Source organism: Pagrus pagrus (genome assembly GCF_965226575.1).
Source record: "Pagrus pagrus genome assembly, chromosome: 19".
NCBI classification, from domain to species: domain Eukaryota; kingdom Metazoa; phylum Chordata; class Actinopteri; order Spariformes; family Sparidae; genus Pagrus; species Pagrus pagrus.
In genome coordinates, this window is record NC_140203.1 from 1,139,401 (window position 1) to 1,158,767 (window position 19,367).

The window sequence follows — 19,367 nt, forward strand, 5'->3', positions numbered from 1 at the left end:
TTACTTCTACTTTGATACTTGAGTACAGTTAATATCAGATACTTTTACTCGAGTACTATTTGTACAGATGACGTTCACGTAACAGTTAAACACGATAGTGTTACTTTTACTCAAGTATGACTGGTTCTTTAAACTCTGTAAGAAATCTATAGTTATTCAGTTTTACATAAACTTTAGAAATATTCAATGAGGGGAGGAGGAGGAGGTGGAGGAGGAGGAGGAGGAGGAAGAGGAGGAGGAGGAGCCAGCAGGGAGGAAGAGGAGGAGAAGGAACAGGAGGAAGATGAGGAGGAGCAGGAGGAGGTGGAGACAGCAGGAGCAGGAGGTTACATGGACAAGAAGGACTCTGTCCTGTATTTCAGTGTTGACTTCAGTCCAGGTGAAGATCTCGGGGAGACGTGGTGACATCACTGGAGGCAGAGCTCCTGAAACACACTGTAATGTGTGAACTTGGTGGAGTGACCCTTTAAACTTCTCCTGCTAGCTCAGCTCTGTTGAACTGGTCTTTGTGCTCCAGTCAGCACGAACTGAGAGAGAGTTACTACATCTGGAGCGACGAATACGCCCAAAGTCTCCGGTTTAATTTCCACCATTACGAGCAGGAAAAGGGGTTATGGACCCGAAACCTGCCAGCGTTCACGGGCGGCTCCGGTTACTGGAGCGCCGGGCTGAGCCGCAACGTTTCCCCGGCTGTGATGGAGCTGAAAAAATCCATCACATTCCTGACAGGCAGATTGAGATATGAGCGGTCTGCTGGAGGGGAATAATGAAGGGAAAAAACACAAACTGTGGCTAGACACTGAGACAGCCATTGTATGCTACACACACACACACACACACACACACACACAGCAGCTGGGGGATTACAGAGAGGGTTCAGTGTTTGGCTCAGAGCCAGACGGTGAACATCATCTCCCCTGAAGCTATGCAGGAGCTGAGGGGAGCGGGGGTGTCGCTGCATACCTCCACTCACTCGTAACCTCCAGCGTGGAGCTGACCCTCCACCAGCGCTCGTGTGGGATGTCGAGTGGCTGTACGTCCATGGGTGTGTGTTGAGGTTTGAGGGCCTGTCGCTGAGGAGGAAATCCCTCTTTTGTTTCCAAGGAAGTGGAGTGTGTGCTGTGTGTGTTTTAATGGAGGAAGGATGGATGTGTGACCTGCTCGATCGCAGACAGAAAGAGAAAGTATCGCAGAGAGCGGAGCTTCGAACGTTTCTGCACTGTCACCGAGACGTGACGTCAAAACTTCATTTTGTTCGATACGTCTCATTTCTGCCTTCGACAAATGTCTCCGGTGAAATGTACGTGTCACATGTACTCTGCTGACCGCTACGTGTCACGTTACGCTGACGCTAGATGTCATGTTGGAGATGGAGGAGATGGTGATGGAGTTGCAGCTTGGCCACAAGGCTGCCCAGCCAGAGACCACTGTTCAGGACTGCGTGTCAACATGTGTGAGCCCTTCAGTGAGGGTTCGGGGGGATTTTGAGGACCGTCCATCTCCTCAAACCTTCTCTGTGGTCTCTCATTTTAAATAACATCACACAGCATGTTGCATGGTGAAGGTTAACTGAAGGTCTCTCCTCACCAGATGTGCTGGTGATGTAGATTTGACGTTCTCCAACTAAAAGCAGAACAAAGAAGAAGAGACCGAGCTGCCTGTCGTTCAGGTGTTTCCACGTGGTCGGACGTCTCTTCTAAAACCACTAACGAGGACGCTGCGGTGTGGACGAGGTCTCTTCTGTCCTGCGCGTGGTTTGGTTTAGGAAACGAAATCACTTCAGCTAATGTCAGGGAAAGACGGTGGTTTCACTTAACTGCTAATAAAGTAAACACGTCCTGTCTCGTAACTTCAGATCGTCTTTCAGTTCTTCTGTAATCAAGCAAAAATACTTTGGAGACAAAACGTTTCTACATTGTGATGATTTTAAAAAGACTTTCTGAGTGTGTGTGGTTTGTAGAGGACGAGGCTGAAACAAAGACGTGCAGAGGAGGACAGAAACAAAGAGACACAGGAGGAGGTTACGAGGTAATGAAGCCTAATTGCCACCAGGTTGTTCTCCACAGGGGAGCAGTAATGTGTGTGTGTGTGTGTGTGTGTGTGTGTGTTCAGGGCAGTGGTGAGTTAAAGCTAACAAAGGAAACAAACTGTTGGAGTTGAATATAATCTCGTGGTGTTTGCAGAGCGAGGACCTTAAAAAGATGAAGTCGTGTGATGTTTGCAGTCAGCCGAGGAGCTCAGAGGTCAGAACGGTTAATTTGGGAAGTTTCAGTTAAAGTTCACGAGTGGGTTAAAAACAGAAGTGAGAGGGTTTGAAGAAGGTCACAGGTTTGACATTTGAAGTTGGGAAACACTAAAACAAGCATTTAATTTAACTCCAGGTCCATGTAGCACTGGTTATACAGCTTTCACTATAAATCAAACTAGAATTTAAAATACTGGCGAGTTCTGACAACTACGGCAAGTAAAAAGGTCAAAATACACTGATGTGATCGAGAAAAGGGTTTAATGTCTTGATGTTGACTCCTGACACGTCTAACTGGAGACGGGTCAGATCAGTGGGCCGTTGGGATTACGGCTCAGGAGGAAGGTGTGTTGTTCAGGTACAGGTGAGACTGTGAAATACAATCAGGAAGTCCAGTCTGAGTGACAGATCAGTGAGTCTGGAGGTTTATGAGACGTGAAACTCAGCACAGCAGGTCGTTACGACTTCACAGCCCGGAGAGCGAGAGCAGCGAGCCCAATCACTGTTTCACTGGTTTTATCGCATGCATCTCGCGGTACTGATGTCTTCAATGATATTCAAGAGTTCTTCCTGGAAAATCATTGAACATGTTGATGAGTCATCCTGCACTCGGGGGCGTGTGTTCGTTATCTGTCCAACATGTGTTTCTGTATTTATTTTACGAGGTGGGTGTGTAAAAAGAGGAACGGGTTACTGCACAAAAACAACTTTATAACTTTATTCAGCGATTTGGGTCAATGAGTGAACACCTCCGGACCAGAGTGTGTGTGTGTGTGTGCGCGTGTGTGTGTTTATACAGCTTAAAGCTCATTACAGCACAGCAACGGAGAGGAAATGAGATGCTGTTAAAGCCAAACTCTCACTGTTAAAACACACACACACACACACACACACACACACACTCACACACACACACACACACTCCACTCTCTCCACAATTAGAAAACATCTGCCCGTGGTGGAAAGTAATTTTACTCAAGTAGTGCATACTTGTACTTCACTCTAGTGTTTCCAGTTTACACGATGCAGGACTGTTAGTATGAAATATTTAAAAATCAGATTAAATGTATTTCTTCCAGATAAAAATAGAAAACCATTCTTCATGATGAGAACTTTCACTTTTGATGCATTTAGCTGACGAGACTTTGGTGTGTGTGTGTGTGTGTGTGTGTGTGTGTGTTGGGTTTCTGTGGTCTGTGTCATGTGATGTGTGTGGTTCAGACTTGTGGTTGTGTTACTCTGGTTTATTGGAGGAAAACACGGCTGTATGTTAAATGAGATGGCTGAGCAGTGAGGTCATCGGCAGCTGGAGTGAAAGGTTAGCGCTGGAGGACGACAGCTGGAGCTCAGCGCCAACCGCCTCCATAAAACCAGAATCACATATATCACACAGTTTGTTTTAGTTTTCTCTCTCTGCTGATGTTTATGATGATAACTTCAGACATTCAGGCAGCTACAGTTTGGTTAAGCATGAGGACTGAGCGCGGTTAAGGTAAATATAGTGTGCAAAGAAGAAGACTGACCCGTTTCTAACCCTAATAAATGTATTCATGAAATGACCCATTATTGGAAAACAACAGAATATTATTATGAAATCACATTCGGGTCATTTTCTACACATTGTGTTGTTATTGTGGTAATTTCAAACACATTAATTGGTCATTAACACCTAGTTTTGTGTTTCCAACAGGTTGATGAAGCACCGACGGCTTTACTGTCAACACACTACTTCCTGCGCTGGTCACTAAACACTGGACATAAAGCGTGAGGTGTGTGTGTGTGTGTGTGTGTGTGTGTGTGTGTGTGTGTGTGTGAGTGTTTGTACAGACACACACAGTTACTCCTATGTTGACTCTGAAACCTCCTGCAGCTGAAGAGGAGCTGAGGTGTGAAGGAGGACGTGACAACCAGAGCAGATAAGACGGGAGATGCAGGCGGAGGAGGGACGAGAGGGTGGAGGTGGTGGAGGTGAGGGTGGAGGTGGAGGTGGAGGTGGAGGTGAGGCTTGGTGGAGGGAGTGGTGAGGGTGGAGGGGGTTGCTAAAGAGGGGACAAGAGGAGGGAGGCTGGAGGGAGATTAGCCCCGGGGGGTAATTTGCTCTTGAGCTTCAGTCCATCAATCAGCCATTCATTGACTGACAGGATCGTCTGCCAGGCCTCACACACTGAGGGTGTGTGTGTGTGTGTGTGTGTGTGTGCGTGCGTGCGTGTGTGTGTGCATGTGTGTGTGTGTTAGGGATACCACTGTGAAATCAAATTAATGTCAACATCGCTGGACAATTGGATTAACCCTCCCAGAAGATTTCATTTCTACAGTAAAATATTTCTTGTTTCTGTGTTTGACTCGTCGTCTCCTGGAGCGACAACAGTTCTGACACACAATCTGTTTTCAATCTTTCTCTGATTCTTTCTTTGTTGTGAAATATTTGGTAATTTCAACTCTTTTAGCATCAAACACTGAATCAAAAGATTTGTGAGAAGTTTGCAGACAGATACAACATTAGGCCTGTGGTTGTTTTAAGATGTATAAACGTCACACATAAGATTATGTGTGATTTCGTTCGGCTGCTAGCTCGGCTCGGTCTCTGTTGTCGAAGAGATTCTGGTTTCAGCGGAAGTTCCTGATAAAATAAAGTGAAAAGAAAAGAAAAGAAAAGAAAAGAAAAGAAAAGAAAAGAAAAGAAATGAAAAGAGACAAAAATGTCCAAATGTTTGGAAACATAATCTGTAAAACTTTACTGTATTTTGTAAATTCATCGTACTGAAAGTGTCAATGTCAAATCTTCATCTGTAAAGTCAGTAAAATAAAGTATGTGACTTAAAGAGAGCAGGGGAGTCAAAGTACGAAGAAGCATTAAAATAAAGTACTTGTATTTAAAGTAAAGTGACACATGGTGTGTTTAACTCTTGTTATTTCTGAACAATTTTTAATTTGTTTGCAAATTTTCTTGTCCTCATTTTCTTTGCTGATGACACCAACATGATTTTATCACATTAACATGTTTTCAACTCAGTAAACTCTCATTAAATATGAAAAAGTACATTTTCAGATGCTGGAAGGGGCCGGACGTCTGATGGGATTATTATTCACATTATTTACTTATTCATAACAAATCTGTTTATTACCTTTTTATTATTCTGTCGATGATTCATCTCTATAAACAATTTGTAAGATTAGCAACTCTATGTTTGTGTTTTAACTCAGCGTTCTTCAGTATGACATTATTATTCATCAGATATGTGAATACACAGAAACACAATATGACAGTACGTGGCCTTACTGTAGAGGTTATAGCGCCACCTGTTGCTTTGGTGTGACATTGCCTGACAGCATGCATTTGCGTTGTGGATGTGGACTGAGATTTTTTTTTAAACACCGTTGGTGTGGACGGGAATCTTTTTGAATCTGGAGGAGAAAGATTCATTTTTTAAAAGTACCCGAGTGGACGAGGCCTCGAGCAGCGCCGATAACAGACTGATTAAATAATCAAACTCTCTTTGTCTTCATGACTGAACAAACAAACTGACCTTAAAGGACAACACAACTTTTACTTTGTTTATATGTGGCGGACCCTGCCACCTTTCTAGCTTCAAACAGCGTCCTGGGACCTTAATTTAAATAAAACTACAGCGTGCCTCTTTAAATGTGGACTAGAGTACATTAACTCTCCGCGGCTCATGAGCACCGCATGATAATCTCTACTGTCAGAAATGTATGGAAGCAGTTTTAAAAAGCACCGTGATGATCGTCTCGTGAGCCAGAGGATCAAACTGTGACAGTTTAACCTTCACACAGCTTCAGACCGGCTCCGTTAGAGACGACATGTGACGCGTGAAGACAAACGGACTTGTGATTGTTGCAGCCGAGGCCTCCAGACGCTCCGCATGCAGCATGTGAGAGGTTGTCAGGCCGCCTGAGGGAGAAGCTCAGCTGACGGCGCTGTGGATGAAGATGGATGAAGATGGATGAAGATGGATGAAGATGCTGTCATGTGTGCAGCTCTGCTGGTATTTTTTTCCACTGTTCAAAGACTAAAACACATCGATGAGCCACACTGTCGCTCCTTCATCACCGTGAACACACACACTGCAGTTTATTTGGACTCACACACACACCATCCTGCTGCCATAAACACCCACTAGAGCACCAAATGTGGATTCATCCGCCGCTGAAAATAGTCCCCAACAGATGCACTATTTCTTCCTGTTTGTGTGATAAAACCTGAGAGCTCGGAGCCACAGACAGGAAGCTGTTGAGACGAGTTAACAATAGCAGAGCTGTTGTTGACCTGCTGCTTCAACTGTTTGATGTTTCTGATGTTAAAACTCCTCCTGGTGGTGGAGCCACTGCTCACACGTTCCTCAGGTGTGTGTGAGCAGACCGACCTGCATCCTGACAGGGCGGACATTTGATTTCCTTTTACCCTCAAGATTCAATATTCTTGTACATATTGGTCTTAATTTTTTATAAATTATAAATAAAGCTGCTTCTGGTTATTGTTCCTTTGCGGACCTGCACTCATCACACAATGAAATGCTGTTGCTTCCAGCTCACACAGCAGCAGAAATACACAAAAGAAAGACACCAACAAATATATAAAATATTCAAATCTAAGAAAAACATTTAAAACTGGCAGCACAGTGTGTTAAAGGGGCTCTATGTATCTTTTTCATGGGAATTTACATTTATTATCACTTTATTATTGGCCATATGTGAGCAGACTGTAACGTGACGTCTCTCTCAGTTGTTTAAAAGACGATTTGTTTGTTAGACACTGCAAAAAAATTGATGATTTTTCATTTAAAAACATTTTTATAAAATTGAAAAATACTAATCCAATAAAAAAGTCATTGACTTTGAGTCAATAGGTCATGTAACCTGGAAGCTATTGAAAAAACTGCAGATTTTTCATGTATGAATTTAAATGTCACTAAAATCCGAAGAAAACCGGTACACGATGATGCACACGTGTCATAAAGCCGTGGTTGTGGGTTCAAATCCCCACTTGATGAAATGTTTACATGCATACACACGTTTGATTGGATCATTGAGTCAGTGTCATTTCCTCTGTGGCAGAGTGGGTGAAGCACGTCGCTCCTGATCTCATGGTTACAGGTTTGTTCGTCATCCTCTCGCTTCAAATGTGTTTCCAGACTTCACACTTGCACACACACGGTTGTTGAGTGATTGAATCAATTTACACACATTTAGCCTTTTAACACCTCCACACGTGTGATCTGAGGCACTGCCTCTCGATGAAATTGTGAAATGAAGCTCTACTGATCATTTTTCTCTTGAGACTGTAACAGGATAAAGTTTTGAACCACCTGTTAAAAAACACCAGAATACATGAAGTTACTTTGACTCTGTTAAATCATTTTCGAGGGGAAAAAGCCAAATCCCGCCCACATTTTAAATGTTGCGCACACCCATTATCGAGTGTGTTTGTTCTGATTGGACACACAAACAAACAAACCTCTTCTTTCACGACGGCGTCTGCAGGACTTTTACTTGCAACAGAGTATTTTAACTTCAGTAGATGATCTGAACACTTGACAGCAATGTCAGGATGTAAAAGGTGTCAAACAAATCTGAAGTCAGGAGGCGATTAGCCTAGCTTAGCATAACCACTGACAGCATTATTACATACATCGTGTTTGAAGGATTCACCTTGTCAGTTGTACTGAGAATGCTGCGATTGTTCCTCTTTTGTCTCTGCCAATAACAATACTGCATAAATCACACCCTGTTTTCTGTCATCCAGGTCACATGCACACACACACACACACACACACACACACGCATGCATGCATACACACACTGGTTTAAAGCCACATGTGATATGCGTATTGGCCTTCCTCGACTCTCAGTGAGGGCTTAAAGAGGAGAACACACCCTGGAGTAATCTGAATACATGCATATTTTCTCATTCAGATACATGATTGTTATGTTAATGAGTGGATGAGTGCAAAGTCAGAGGTGACTGAGTAACTTCTTGGAGAATGTGGCTCATCAGGTTTTCTTCTTCTCCCCAGACTGGTTCGACACATCGCAGAGGAAGAAAATCTGCTCTGGAAATCAGAATAAATCAGACCTGCAGAGACGAGGACTGTGAGATCAGGGTTTCTGTGTTCTAGGTCTTTTCTTCCTGAGGCTCTGGTGGACCTCTGTGTGGGTTTGCAAGATGGCAGTAGATCTGAGTAAGAACGGGCCTGAACTCATGGCCGCTTATAAAGAAGTGGTGGACGGCAAGTCGGACACAAACTGGTGAGCTGTCTCTAACTGACGTCTTATTACACACTTCACTTCCTTGTTGAAATCTGTGAAGGATCACGCCACTCTGTGACAATACTCTCATAATATTCAGGGTTTTTCCACCTCTGTGTTTTCAGGGCGCTGTTCACTTATGAAGGGAACAGTAATAATGTCCGTCTGGCAGAAAAGGGAGGTTAGTTTTCACGTCTTTCTCTCACTTCACTCACAGTTTAAAGGATCATGGTTGAGTAACATAAAATGTAAAGAGTACCTGACTCTGTGTGTGTGTGTGTGTGTGTGTGTGTGTGTGTGTGTGTGTGTGTGTGTGTGTGTGTGTCTGTGTGTGTGTCTGTGTGTGTGTGTGTGTGTAGACGGTGGGTTGGAGGAGATGGTGGAGGAGCTCAGCAGTGGGAAGGTGATGTACGCTTTCTGTCGCGTCCAGGACCCAAACTCTGGTCTGCCCAAATACGTCCTCATAAACTGGGTGAGACACACAACGAACACACAACAAACACACACATACAATAATAATCATACAGGTATCCTTGGATCAGTTCACATGTGTCTTCTTACGTGTCTGTGTGCGTTCACTCACAACAGACAGGTGAAGGAGTGAAGGACTCTCGGAAAGGCATGTGTGCCAACCACGTGAGCTCGATGGCCAACTTCCTAAAGGTGAGAGCGACTGTCTGCAGGTTGTGGATCGACCCTGCTGATAGATGTGACAGCTGGTGTTAGTCAGACTGAAGTCTCCCACCTCCTCCCTTCAGAGCCACACTTCCTTTTCTAGGCGGTAATATTGATTTGTTATTCGGCCTCACTCATTTCACATCAGCGTCATAATTTGATCTATTCAGTCCAATAAAATGTGGAAAGTCGAGAAGAGACGCGCGATTAAAGTTAGACCGGTGCTAAACTGGAAACTGTGGCTCTGACACCGTGTCCAGATATTAATGAAACGTCCTGGTTTCGAGGCCTGCAACCGCCACAGTGACCGGATCATTGTATTTATTGAAGAATAACTTAACCAGCCTCAGCTTTAGCACACAGACCAGTTTCCTGCCCTGTTCTCTGACACGTGTGTGTGACGACAGGGAGCCCACGTGACCGTAAACGCCCGGGCAGAGGACGACGTGGAACCAGACGCCATCTTGGAGAAAGTGGCCAAAGCGTCCGGAGCGAACTTTAATTTCCACAAACAAACACAAGAATACAGAGACGCACCCAGAGGACCTGTGGTGAGACGACACAACATGTAACCATCAGATATGATTTACAACAACTAACACTGAACGTTCGTGCACCTTCTGTGTCCAAAATACACATGTAGGTGGAACTGACACCACCGTCTTTTAGTAACGAACGTTTGGTCTGAATCTGAGCACACACACGTCTCTGAGCTCTCTACGTTCAACAGCTTCCTTAAAAACACAAACATTAAGTCGCCAGAGTCGTGTGAGCAGACCAGAAACTACAACATTTGTGTGTTTGAGCCAAAAACTTCATCATTTCACCGCCTCCTCTCTGATATCACAGGGCTCTGTGTATCAGAAAGTCAACGCTGTGGAGGAAATTCAACAAACCAACAAGGACGACTTCTGGGTCCAAACTCAGGTTCCTCTTCACATCCATCCTGAGAATATATAACTTCAGCGTCTGGAGTTTTATGTGATATATGAAAATGGTCTGCTCCTCAGAAAGACGAGGAGGTCCGTCGACGGGAGGAGAGCAAACGAGCCGAGCAGGAGAGACAAGCGATGGAGAGGGAGAGGAGGGAGATGGACGAGAGGCAGGCCAAGGAGAGGGAGAGGAGAGCGAGGGAGAGAGCTCAGCAGATAGAAGAGGAGAGGTGAGTCCAACACACAACAGCAGCAACACACGTGAACACCAGCAGTGTCAGAGCCGATCATCAGGGATCTCTGTGTTTCTAAGGATTCGACAGAAGCAGAGAGAAGAAGAGGAGAGAGAGAGAGAGCAGCAGCGACAGGTGAGACGACCTCACACAGCAGCATGTTCATTAAACATAATCAGAAGTCAGATAATCACAGATGCTAACTGTCAGAAGATTTTCAGCTTAAACACAGGAGGACAGGAGGACAGGAGGACAGGAGGACAGGGCGCCACGGTGCTATCAAAATATCTACATTAGTTATTAGCTATTAATTCTCCAGGGCACTGGCTGATGTGTCGTTTGATGTGATGGCGTGCAATGCTTCCCAGCTTCGCACGCCTGACTACAAATCAGGCTACATGCTCCAGCAATGACTCAAACACTCGCTGGCTGCTCCTGATTGGACGAACGCCCCTCATGGGCCGTTTGCTCTGGGACCAACGTGGCGGCACATGTGGAAACGTTGTCTTGTATTAAAAAAACATTTTTTTACAATCTGAAGACGAGGATAAAGCCATGGCGTTGCTGAATCTGTCTTTATTTGAACTTGGTAATGTTTAGTTTTTATAGTGTTTCAGGAGAGGCGCACGCATCACGACACAGCGTCTCAGAAACTCGACCCTCTGCTGTAATGCAGACAGCCGGTCCCCTGGAAGCGCTTTGCATTGAATGTGATCAAATAAAGATTTGTCTTCGTCTTCAGATCAGTGCAAAGACTTGTGTACTCACCAATTCTGATAAGATCCAAGTAGTAATAACTCAGAGTGATCCTGTTTATTAAGATATCAGTATAAAGTCAGCCCACAGAGAACTTCATGTGTCTGTTTCAACCAGCAGGAAAATGAAACCAACCAGACGGGAAGCAGCTTCTCTGCATCGGTGAGTACGATCGATGACTGGAGGTGAACACGTTCACATTTACATGATCTTCAGCTTCATGTTTGTTCAGTTTCTGGTTCAAGTTTGAGTTTTGTTTAATTTTTTGCTTCCGTAACATGTTTTCTTTTTTTCAGCTTAGCGGAAAGAAAATGTCCAAAATACGCATTCCTCGCAAATTGGCAAATATTTAATTAGATAGCATCATTTGCATACTTAAACATAACTTATCTTAAAACTTGTGACACAAAGAAATATTTGTCTTGATGTGAGTAATTAGCTGGTGAAGTTTCACGGTGAAATCTGTTAAAGTTTGTACCCTAATGACTATTTTCTGTCTAAAAATGTATAACATTTTATGATACACTTAAAGGAGTATTCAGTAGTTTTGGGGGTCGTGTGAGCAGACCAGAAACTACAACATTTGTGTGTTTGAGCCAGAAACTTCATCATTTCACCGCCTCCTCTCTGATATCACAGGGCTCTGGCTATCGGAAAGTCAACGCTGTGGAGGAAATTCAACAAACCAACAAGGACGACTTCTGGGTCCAAACTCAGGTTCCTCTTCACATCCATCCTGAGAATATATAACTTCAGCGTCTGGAGCTTTATGTGATATATGAAAATGGTCTGCTCCTCAGAAAGACGAGGAGGTCCGTCGTCGGGAGGAGAGCAAACGAGCCGAGCAGGAGAGACAAGCGATGGAGAGGGAGAGGAGGGAGATGGACGAGAGGCAGGCCAAGGAGAGGGAGAGGAGAGCGAGGGAGAGAGCTCAGCAGATAGAAGAGGAGAGGTGAGTCCAACACACAACAGCAGCAACACACGTGAACACCAGCAGTGTCAGAGCCGATCATCAGGGATCTCTGTGTTTCTAAGGATTCGACAGAAGCAGAGAGAGGAGAGAGAGAGAGAGCAGCAGCGACAGGTGAGACGAGTTTTAAAACTTAACTATACAGCTAATTTGACGAGATCCAAGACTTTTTGATTGGAAAAGACATTATTTACATCCTCGGTGCACGGTCGAGCTCATGCACCTACTGCAGACGGAGGCTAGATGACATCATGTGTCTGTTTCAGAGCCAGCAGGAAAATGAAACCAAGAAGACGGGAATCAACTTCGCTGCATCGGTGCAGAAAGCTAATGTGAGTACGATCGATGGACTCGAACACTTCAACTCAATATACAGTATTATTATAAATCATTATATTAACATGTAGAGTTACACAGTGTGAGGAGCTGCTGCTACTGCTGGCTTCAGACCTGTTTTATGTCTCTTCTCTTTAAAATCTCTCGCCTTTTTAAAGTTTGTCTTTTTTAATCTGTCTCTTTCTTGTCCTCCTACTGGAGGTGAAATATTAATTTTCAGTAATGCTCCTTTAAACTCTCATTCACAGGAGGCCAAGTCACTGATTTCTCAGAGATCGTTTAATCCCAGAGACGTATTCAAGCAGCGGGAGCAGAGCGTCGAGGCCCCCGACAGATCGTCTGCGGCCTCCAGACCAGGTACACATCACACATCCAGTGTAAACATCATGGATCCAGTGTAAACAACATGGATCCAGTGTAAACATCATGAATCCAGTGTAAACATCATGGATCCAGTGTAAACATCATGAATCCAGTGTAAACATCACGGATCCAGTGTAAACATCACGGATCCAGTGTAAACAACATGAATCCAGGGTAAACAACACACATCCAGTGTAAACATCACACATCCAGTGTAAACATCACGGATCCAGTGTAAACATCATGGATCCAGTGTAAACAACATGAATCCAGTGTAAACAACATGAATCCAGTGTAAACATCACACATCCAGTGTAAACATCATGAATCCAGTGTAAACATCACGGATCCAGTGTAAACAGCATGGATCCAGTGTAAACAGCACGGATCCAGTGTAAACAACATGAATCCAGTGTAAACAACATGAATCCAGTGTAAACATCATGGATCCAGTGTAAACATCATGGATCCAGTGTAAACAGCACCCGCTGAAGCATGAGGTGACTAACAGTCATGTGTTCACTCTCAGGGAAGCTGCAGAGTCGGTTTCTATCTCAGAGGTCCTTTGAGAGAGAAGCTCAGGAGCAGCCTCAGCATCCTCCAGCTCCAGCCGTCTCCATCGCCCCCCTGTCTCCTGCCTCACCTGTGCTGTCTTACTCACCTGCTGCAGCTGTGTCCCCGACACCACCAGAGACAGCAGGCTCACCTGTTCAAGCTGCAGGTCAGGACTCATTCTCCTCTTCCGATAAACACAATAATAACGATTCTGAATCGCTTCACAGATCGTCACAGTGTGTTTCAGTACTTTTACTTCACTAAACGCTCTGAATACTTCTGATGTCTCTCACTCTGTCACTGATCCACAGACTCTGCTTACACAGAAGAGGACGAATGGTCGGACGAGTTTGATGACGATGGAGATGAAGCTACAGCAGGTACAATAATAATAATAATAATAATAATAATAATAATAATAGTATAATACTATTATTCCATCTATAGTATAACACAGTTGGTATCACGTGGTATCTGTGTGTGGCTCAGATTAGCAATGTTCATGTTAGTTCATGTTAGCGATGTTATTGTTTTCTGTTAGCTACTGCAACAAACTGGGAACCACTTGAGGGGGCAGATGATTGGAACAACAGCTGTGTTGTGGTGTGTTGTGGTGTGAATGTGATGGAAGGAGATGGAACGACATATTTAGTGACTGAATGTGATCAATAACATCTTTAAACTCTGATAAACGGCAAAATACAGAGATTTAATTGGATGTAATAGGCTTAGTTAGCAGTGTGTGAACTCATGAGTCTTAAATGTAAAAGTTCCACTCTCCAACTTCGACACCTCGTCATGTATTGATCTATAAATGTGTCCGATCTACAGAAGAAACTCCAGCTCATGAAGATCTGTATGAGGCTACGCAGTCAGCTGGGACGGAGGAGGACCTGTATGAAGACGTTTACCAGGACACCTCCACAGTGAGTCCACGCAGCGTCTTTAACGTCCATTTCCCACCCTGGTTACGTTCACTATAAACATGCAATACAATTCATTAGTGAGTTAGGAAAGGAGCTCATAATTAACTGCTATTTTTTAATTTGTTTTGAAAAATGAGGCTGAAGACAACTACACAGGGTCCAGTGGGCAGGACATCCGAGCCAGAGCTCTGTACGACTACCAGGCTGGTATGTACACACACACACACACACACACACACACACACACACACACCTGTATACGTCGCTCTTCTCACCGTCACGTCTCCTCCACAGCGGACGACTCTGAGATCACCTTTGACCCTGACGACATCATAACGGGGATCGACATGCTGGATGAGGGCTGGTGGAGAGGTCACGGACCTGACGGACACTACGGGATGTTCCCCGCCAACTACGTCGAGCTGATCTAACTCTCATCACTCAGTCCATGTTCAGAAACCTCTGAGAGGACAGACAGGACATGTTTAGCGATAACTGAATACGTCTCTCACATGAACTTGTCTGTCTGCGTCATGTTAGGCTTGTTTCTGTTTGACATCACTGGATCAACACTTGTTGTAAAAATCAAATTAAACATTAAAGTCTATCGCTGTCAGTGAATGTAGACTAATCGTATTAATGCCACAAGTTACTGAATACATTATTCTTCCATAAAAACATGAAATAATTAGTAATTATATTTTTGGTAGTAGTCATAAAATAAGGCTTCGTGGAATCATTAGTACAGAAGTCATTTCTGTAGAAACTAATGACACTGTAATGTTTCCTTATTTAAATGTTTAGATTCAGTTTTTATCTCATAAAAGTTAAAAGATACAAAATTACACAACATAATAAAATCTGTTGTTTATATATCAGGATGATGATTGAATATAATGAAATAAGATATATAAAGAAGAAGAGTTTAACAAGTAAATGATGTATTAAATAAACACTTTGTGTCTATTTTACGGGCTTTCAAAGAATATTTGTAATTCATATTATTGATGGACAATTTGAGAGTTTGTACTTGTGTCTAAGATATGAAATGAAACTAGTCTTTTGTTGTTGGGGGATAACAATCAAAGACATGTATATTAATTCATGTTACATCACAGTTTCTTCTTCTAGAATAAAAGTTATATAGAGAGATGATAAGAAAATACTAACCATCATTAATAAATGGTATATAAAGCAAATTAAACTCTAGTTATTGGCTTTTTCACTGTTTTCATACAAAGAAATGCTTTAATTGTTTCATAAATACTCTAATCATTATCTGGATAGGCTGATGAAAAGCTTTTTATTGTTGCCAGTGAAATAAATATTAACTAAAGCTTTATTTACTGTAATTTTACCATTTATTAATGATGATCATTTTAAAATGTAATCTGGGAAAAATATAAAAAGGCGAATGAATAATAAATAAAAACTCAAATGAATAATATTAATATTTGTAACTAAGATATAGATAAAGTAAAAAGGTAATATTTAAATATAATTGGCGATTGATCATTAATCCAATTATAGAACTGCACAAAAAACGCTGGATTGGATGAAGAATGAATTGATTTGATACATTAATAAAAGGTATAAATACTTTTTTGCAATACTTTTAATAATTGGGTTTTTTTGTCAAAAATTCACAACAACATTATAACAACAACAATTATAGTATTGTTGTTGTTGTTGTTGTTGTTGTTGTTGCTGTTGTTGTTGTTGTTGTTGTTGTTGTCGTCGAATACATAAAAACTAGATCAGGATTTAAAAATAACTCGGGTAAAGCGTTTACGTCCTAAGCGGGTGACGAATTGAGCCATCTCAACTTCATAACCCCGCGACTACCGGCTGAACCGCAGAGAAGGAAACATGGCTGCAAGGTTACTGCTCCGCTCGGCTTTCAGAGCCGCGAAAACCTGCCGGGCCGCCCCGGTCCCTGCGCTGACCCGCGGCATGTCGGCTGGAGGTGAGGACGAGACCAGAACCGAGCTATAGAACCTGAAGAACCGCTGAAATATGATTTAAAACAGGGTTTATCCTCAGCAAGGACAGACAGTCCCACTGAGGGCGGAAGACCTCTTGTTACAGAACATCAGGCCAGACTTCGTTTAAAAATCTAGCGATTTAATTACAACTCGTGTATCTTCAGACCTGTTGTCGCTTTAACACGACGACGTTTTCCAAAAACAGAATGAGGGAAATAATGACTTCAGTTCGGTCCACATTAAAAACTCAACAGACTGTTTAAAAGGTCAAACTGCTGATCTTTTTCATTTAACTCTGTGTTATGAGACAGTTCTCCACTAACTTCAGCATGTGATCCATGTTGGTGAGAAATGAAACGAGATGATCAGATGTGACCATGGATCTATAATATAATAATAATGATAATATAACTAATAATACATCCATGGATGTGACTCAGCTCAGACAGTCAGAGCGGAAGTACCGTCAAGATCAGCTCTACTCACCTGCGAGGTGTCAACCTGCAGCTGTGTGATGCGGCTGGATCAGCTTTATTAACAGTAATTAACAAGTAATTAACTGATAATTCATAATAAAAAGAAACTTGTGTTTTGCGTAGCATTTAGGACAAAGTTCTTCCAAAGGAAAAATAGAATATTCATAAATAATTAATAAATTATGAACTTATAAAATAAAGCTTCACCGGGTAGTTTTGTAATGACGTGACTATAATATGTATGATGACATGACACTAATAGGAAGAATTCACACAATGAAGTCGATGTTCACGACAATAAAGATTATTAATTGTGATACGAGCCCGCTGTGTGTTCATAGATGATAATATTGAATTATACCAATCCATATTTATTGATAAAGGAATGCTGCAACATGTTACCACGTTCTGTTTTTCCTTCATGATGAAATGTTGGGATGAATTACAACTAACGTTAATTGTTCCTTCATCAGGGATTCCCACTGACGAGGAACAAGCCACAGGAATGGAGAGGATCATTATGAAGGCCATGAAGGAGGGATCGGTGAGATGATTGATCTGAATACATTTCAGTCTGAGTTAGAGTGGTGTCCTTCATCAGTGATGTTTATGATAAACGGATCAATAACTGGTTGGTTGGTCAGATGATGTTAAAACGTTTACCTTCCCCTCATCCCACAGGACCAGTTTTACCAGAGGAGCTCATGTGATTTAGAAATGTACGCTCATGTCAGAGCTGCATGTAACATCAACTTTCAGAAGCGAGCTGCGTGTTCCTCAGCAGCCACATTGCTAAAGTGATGTTACCTGCAGCAGACGACCGTCAGCTCCCCGTGATTAAAAGCAGCACGTAGCAGCGACAGTGACGCTGCTGAACGCCACCGACAGCAGGACGTATTTGTGCCAACTAAAAGAAGGCACACCTTAAAAAAAGTCCATTTCAGTGCACGGTCGGGTCTTCGGTTACAAATGCTGCATGAACTAAGTTGTATTGATTCTTCAGTGATGATACTGTACTTCACAATAAATCAATAACTCTTCCCTCTCCTTCAGGATCCCTACAACATGATGAAGCCAAAGGAGTACGCTGGCTCCAAGGACGACCCCCACCTCGTTCCCTCCATCACAAACAAGAGGATTGTGGGATGCGTCTGTAAGTTATCTGTGAAATGACATGAACGCCTGCTGAGCAACATGTCATTCTACTACATGACCACGAGTGGCACCTGATAAAACATAACTTGACCTCAGTTTAATTCAGTTTTATTAAAAATGAATGTGCTGTTATGTCTTTCATGCCGTCATGATGCTTTTAGAGAAGCAGCACGAGCTTCAACACAACCCGACTGCTCCACTAACACAAACCTAACCTCTCTGACAGCAGGATGCAGTCAATTATTTAAATGCAGTCTCTAATAGAAGCTAACGGTTATTTTAATTATTGATTAGTATAAAGGTTATTTTTTTATGATTACAGGGGCAATATGTAGGAAGTGGCCATCTGTTTACACTCAAAACAAACAAGCGGTCGGTATATGACCAGAGTAATCGCTAACTGCTGCTAACTGTTGCTCCCGTTAGCTGGTTAGCTCGGTTAGCAGTGCTTGTAGCGGTCCAGACAGGGAGCCCAGAGCACCTGAGGATTGTTGGTGTTCACGTCGCTAGCACAGGAGCTTTGGACCGGGAGGGGCCAGTGCTAGCTGCTTAGCATGCTAACTTCAGTAGATATTTCTGCAACATAATACATAAAAGACATTACGTCAAAACTGTTACTTCTTAAAATTCTGTCGCAAATTTTACTTAATTTTCAATCAGAGCTCTCACACATTGCACCTTGTAATTTTTCGGTCAATAAATTGTCAGAATTGTGAAAAATGCTCTTCAGTGTCCCAGATCTCAAAGTGACGTCTTCAAATTGCTTCTTGTGTCGAACCAGCAGTCCAAAGCCTCTTCACTTCCTGTCATTAAAGGCAAATAGAAGCAGAAAATCCTCACATTTAATAACATAAAACCAAACGATGTTTGAAGTTTTTGCTTGAGAAGTGGCTACAACGATTAATCGGTCATCGTAATAGTTGGCAACATTATTCTGACCCTGCTGATCTCTCTGCAGGTGAAGAAGACAACACAGCCGTGGTTTGGTTCTGGCTTCATCAGGGCGAGGCCCAGCGCTGCCCGTCCTGCGGCTCCCACTACCAACTGGTGGCCCATGAGCTGCCCCACTAACTCCTCCACACCTCTGTTATTATAGACTTCTATGACACAATGTTAGCTTCTGTTAGAAATCTTCTGTTAACCTCCAGAACGAGCTGCAGAAACATCAGACGGCAACGTTTTCATTCTCCAATCTCCAGGAAGGTACTTCATCATGGAACTTTTGGTTCCGTCTACTTCCTGGTCTTAAGTGATGAGTCGTCGTCTGATTGGTTCTGGACTCGTTCTGTCACAGTACTTGATCTACCTGCTGACCTCATCAGTCTTTGCTTTACATGTTACCATTTACAGAGGGATCACATGTGGTTCGGGACACAACTTGTTTCTCTTCAACATTTCCATTCAGCTGCAGTTTACATTTTCACGTGTACTGTATGACGTTACACTCGGTCCACTTACTCCTGTTATTGAACCAATAAAGTTTTTAACTCTTA

General features: G+C 42.9%; 2 protein-coding genes across 5 annotated transcripts; both read left to right on the plus strand.

Annotated features, from left to right (window-relative positions):
* Positions 1-1,997: 1,997 nt before the first annotated feature.
* Positions 1,998-14,885, plus strand: LOC311275338 (drebrin-like protein B). 4 transcript variants are annotated; one of them, XM_084383802.1, is made up of 21 exons: positions 1,998-2,028; positions 3,936-4,014; positions 8,281-8,512; positions 8,638-8,693; positions 8,872-8,984; positions 9,101-9,175; positions 9,595-9,738; positions 10,037-10,114; positions 10,198-10,349; positions 10,433-10,487; positions 11,226-11,270; positions 11,748-11,825; positions 11,909-12,060; positions 12,144-12,192; positions 12,345-12,410; positions 12,663-12,771; positions 13,307-13,498; positions 13,644-13,712; positions 14,164-14,258; positions 14,396-14,465; positions 14,553-14,885. In XM_084383802.1, exons 3-21 carry the CDS (start codon positions 8,430-8,432, stop codon positions 14,687-14,689), a joined length of 1,818 nt encoding a protein of 605 aa, XP_084239928.1. In that variant the 5' UTR covers positions 1,998-2,028; positions 3,936-4,014; positions 8,281-8,429; the 3' UTR covers positions 14,690-14,885. The 4 variants fall into 4 exon arrangements, with proteins under 4 accessions (XP_084239928.1, XP_084239927.1, XP_084239929.1 ...); XM_084383801.1 differs by lacking the exon at positions 1,998-2,028 and adding an exon at positions 2,190-2,243; XM_084383803.1 differs by lacking the exon at positions 1,998-2,028 and adding an exon at positions 2,190-2,243 and having other exon boundaries at positions 11,229-11,270.
* Positions 14,886-16,080: 1,195 nt separating this feature from the next.
* On the plus strand, positions 16,081-19,367 carry LOC311275353 (cytochrome c oxidase subunit 5B, mitochondrial-like). Its single transcript, XM_084383822.1, has 4 exons — positions 16,081-16,224; positions 17,193-17,263; positions 17,773-17,872; positions 18,833-19,367. The coding sequence occupies exons 1-4, from the start codon at positions 16,128-16,130 to the stop codon at positions 18,943-18,945; spliced, it is 381 nt and encodes a 126-aa protein (XP_084239948.1). The 5' UTR covers positions 16,081-16,127; the 3' UTR covers positions 18,946-19,367.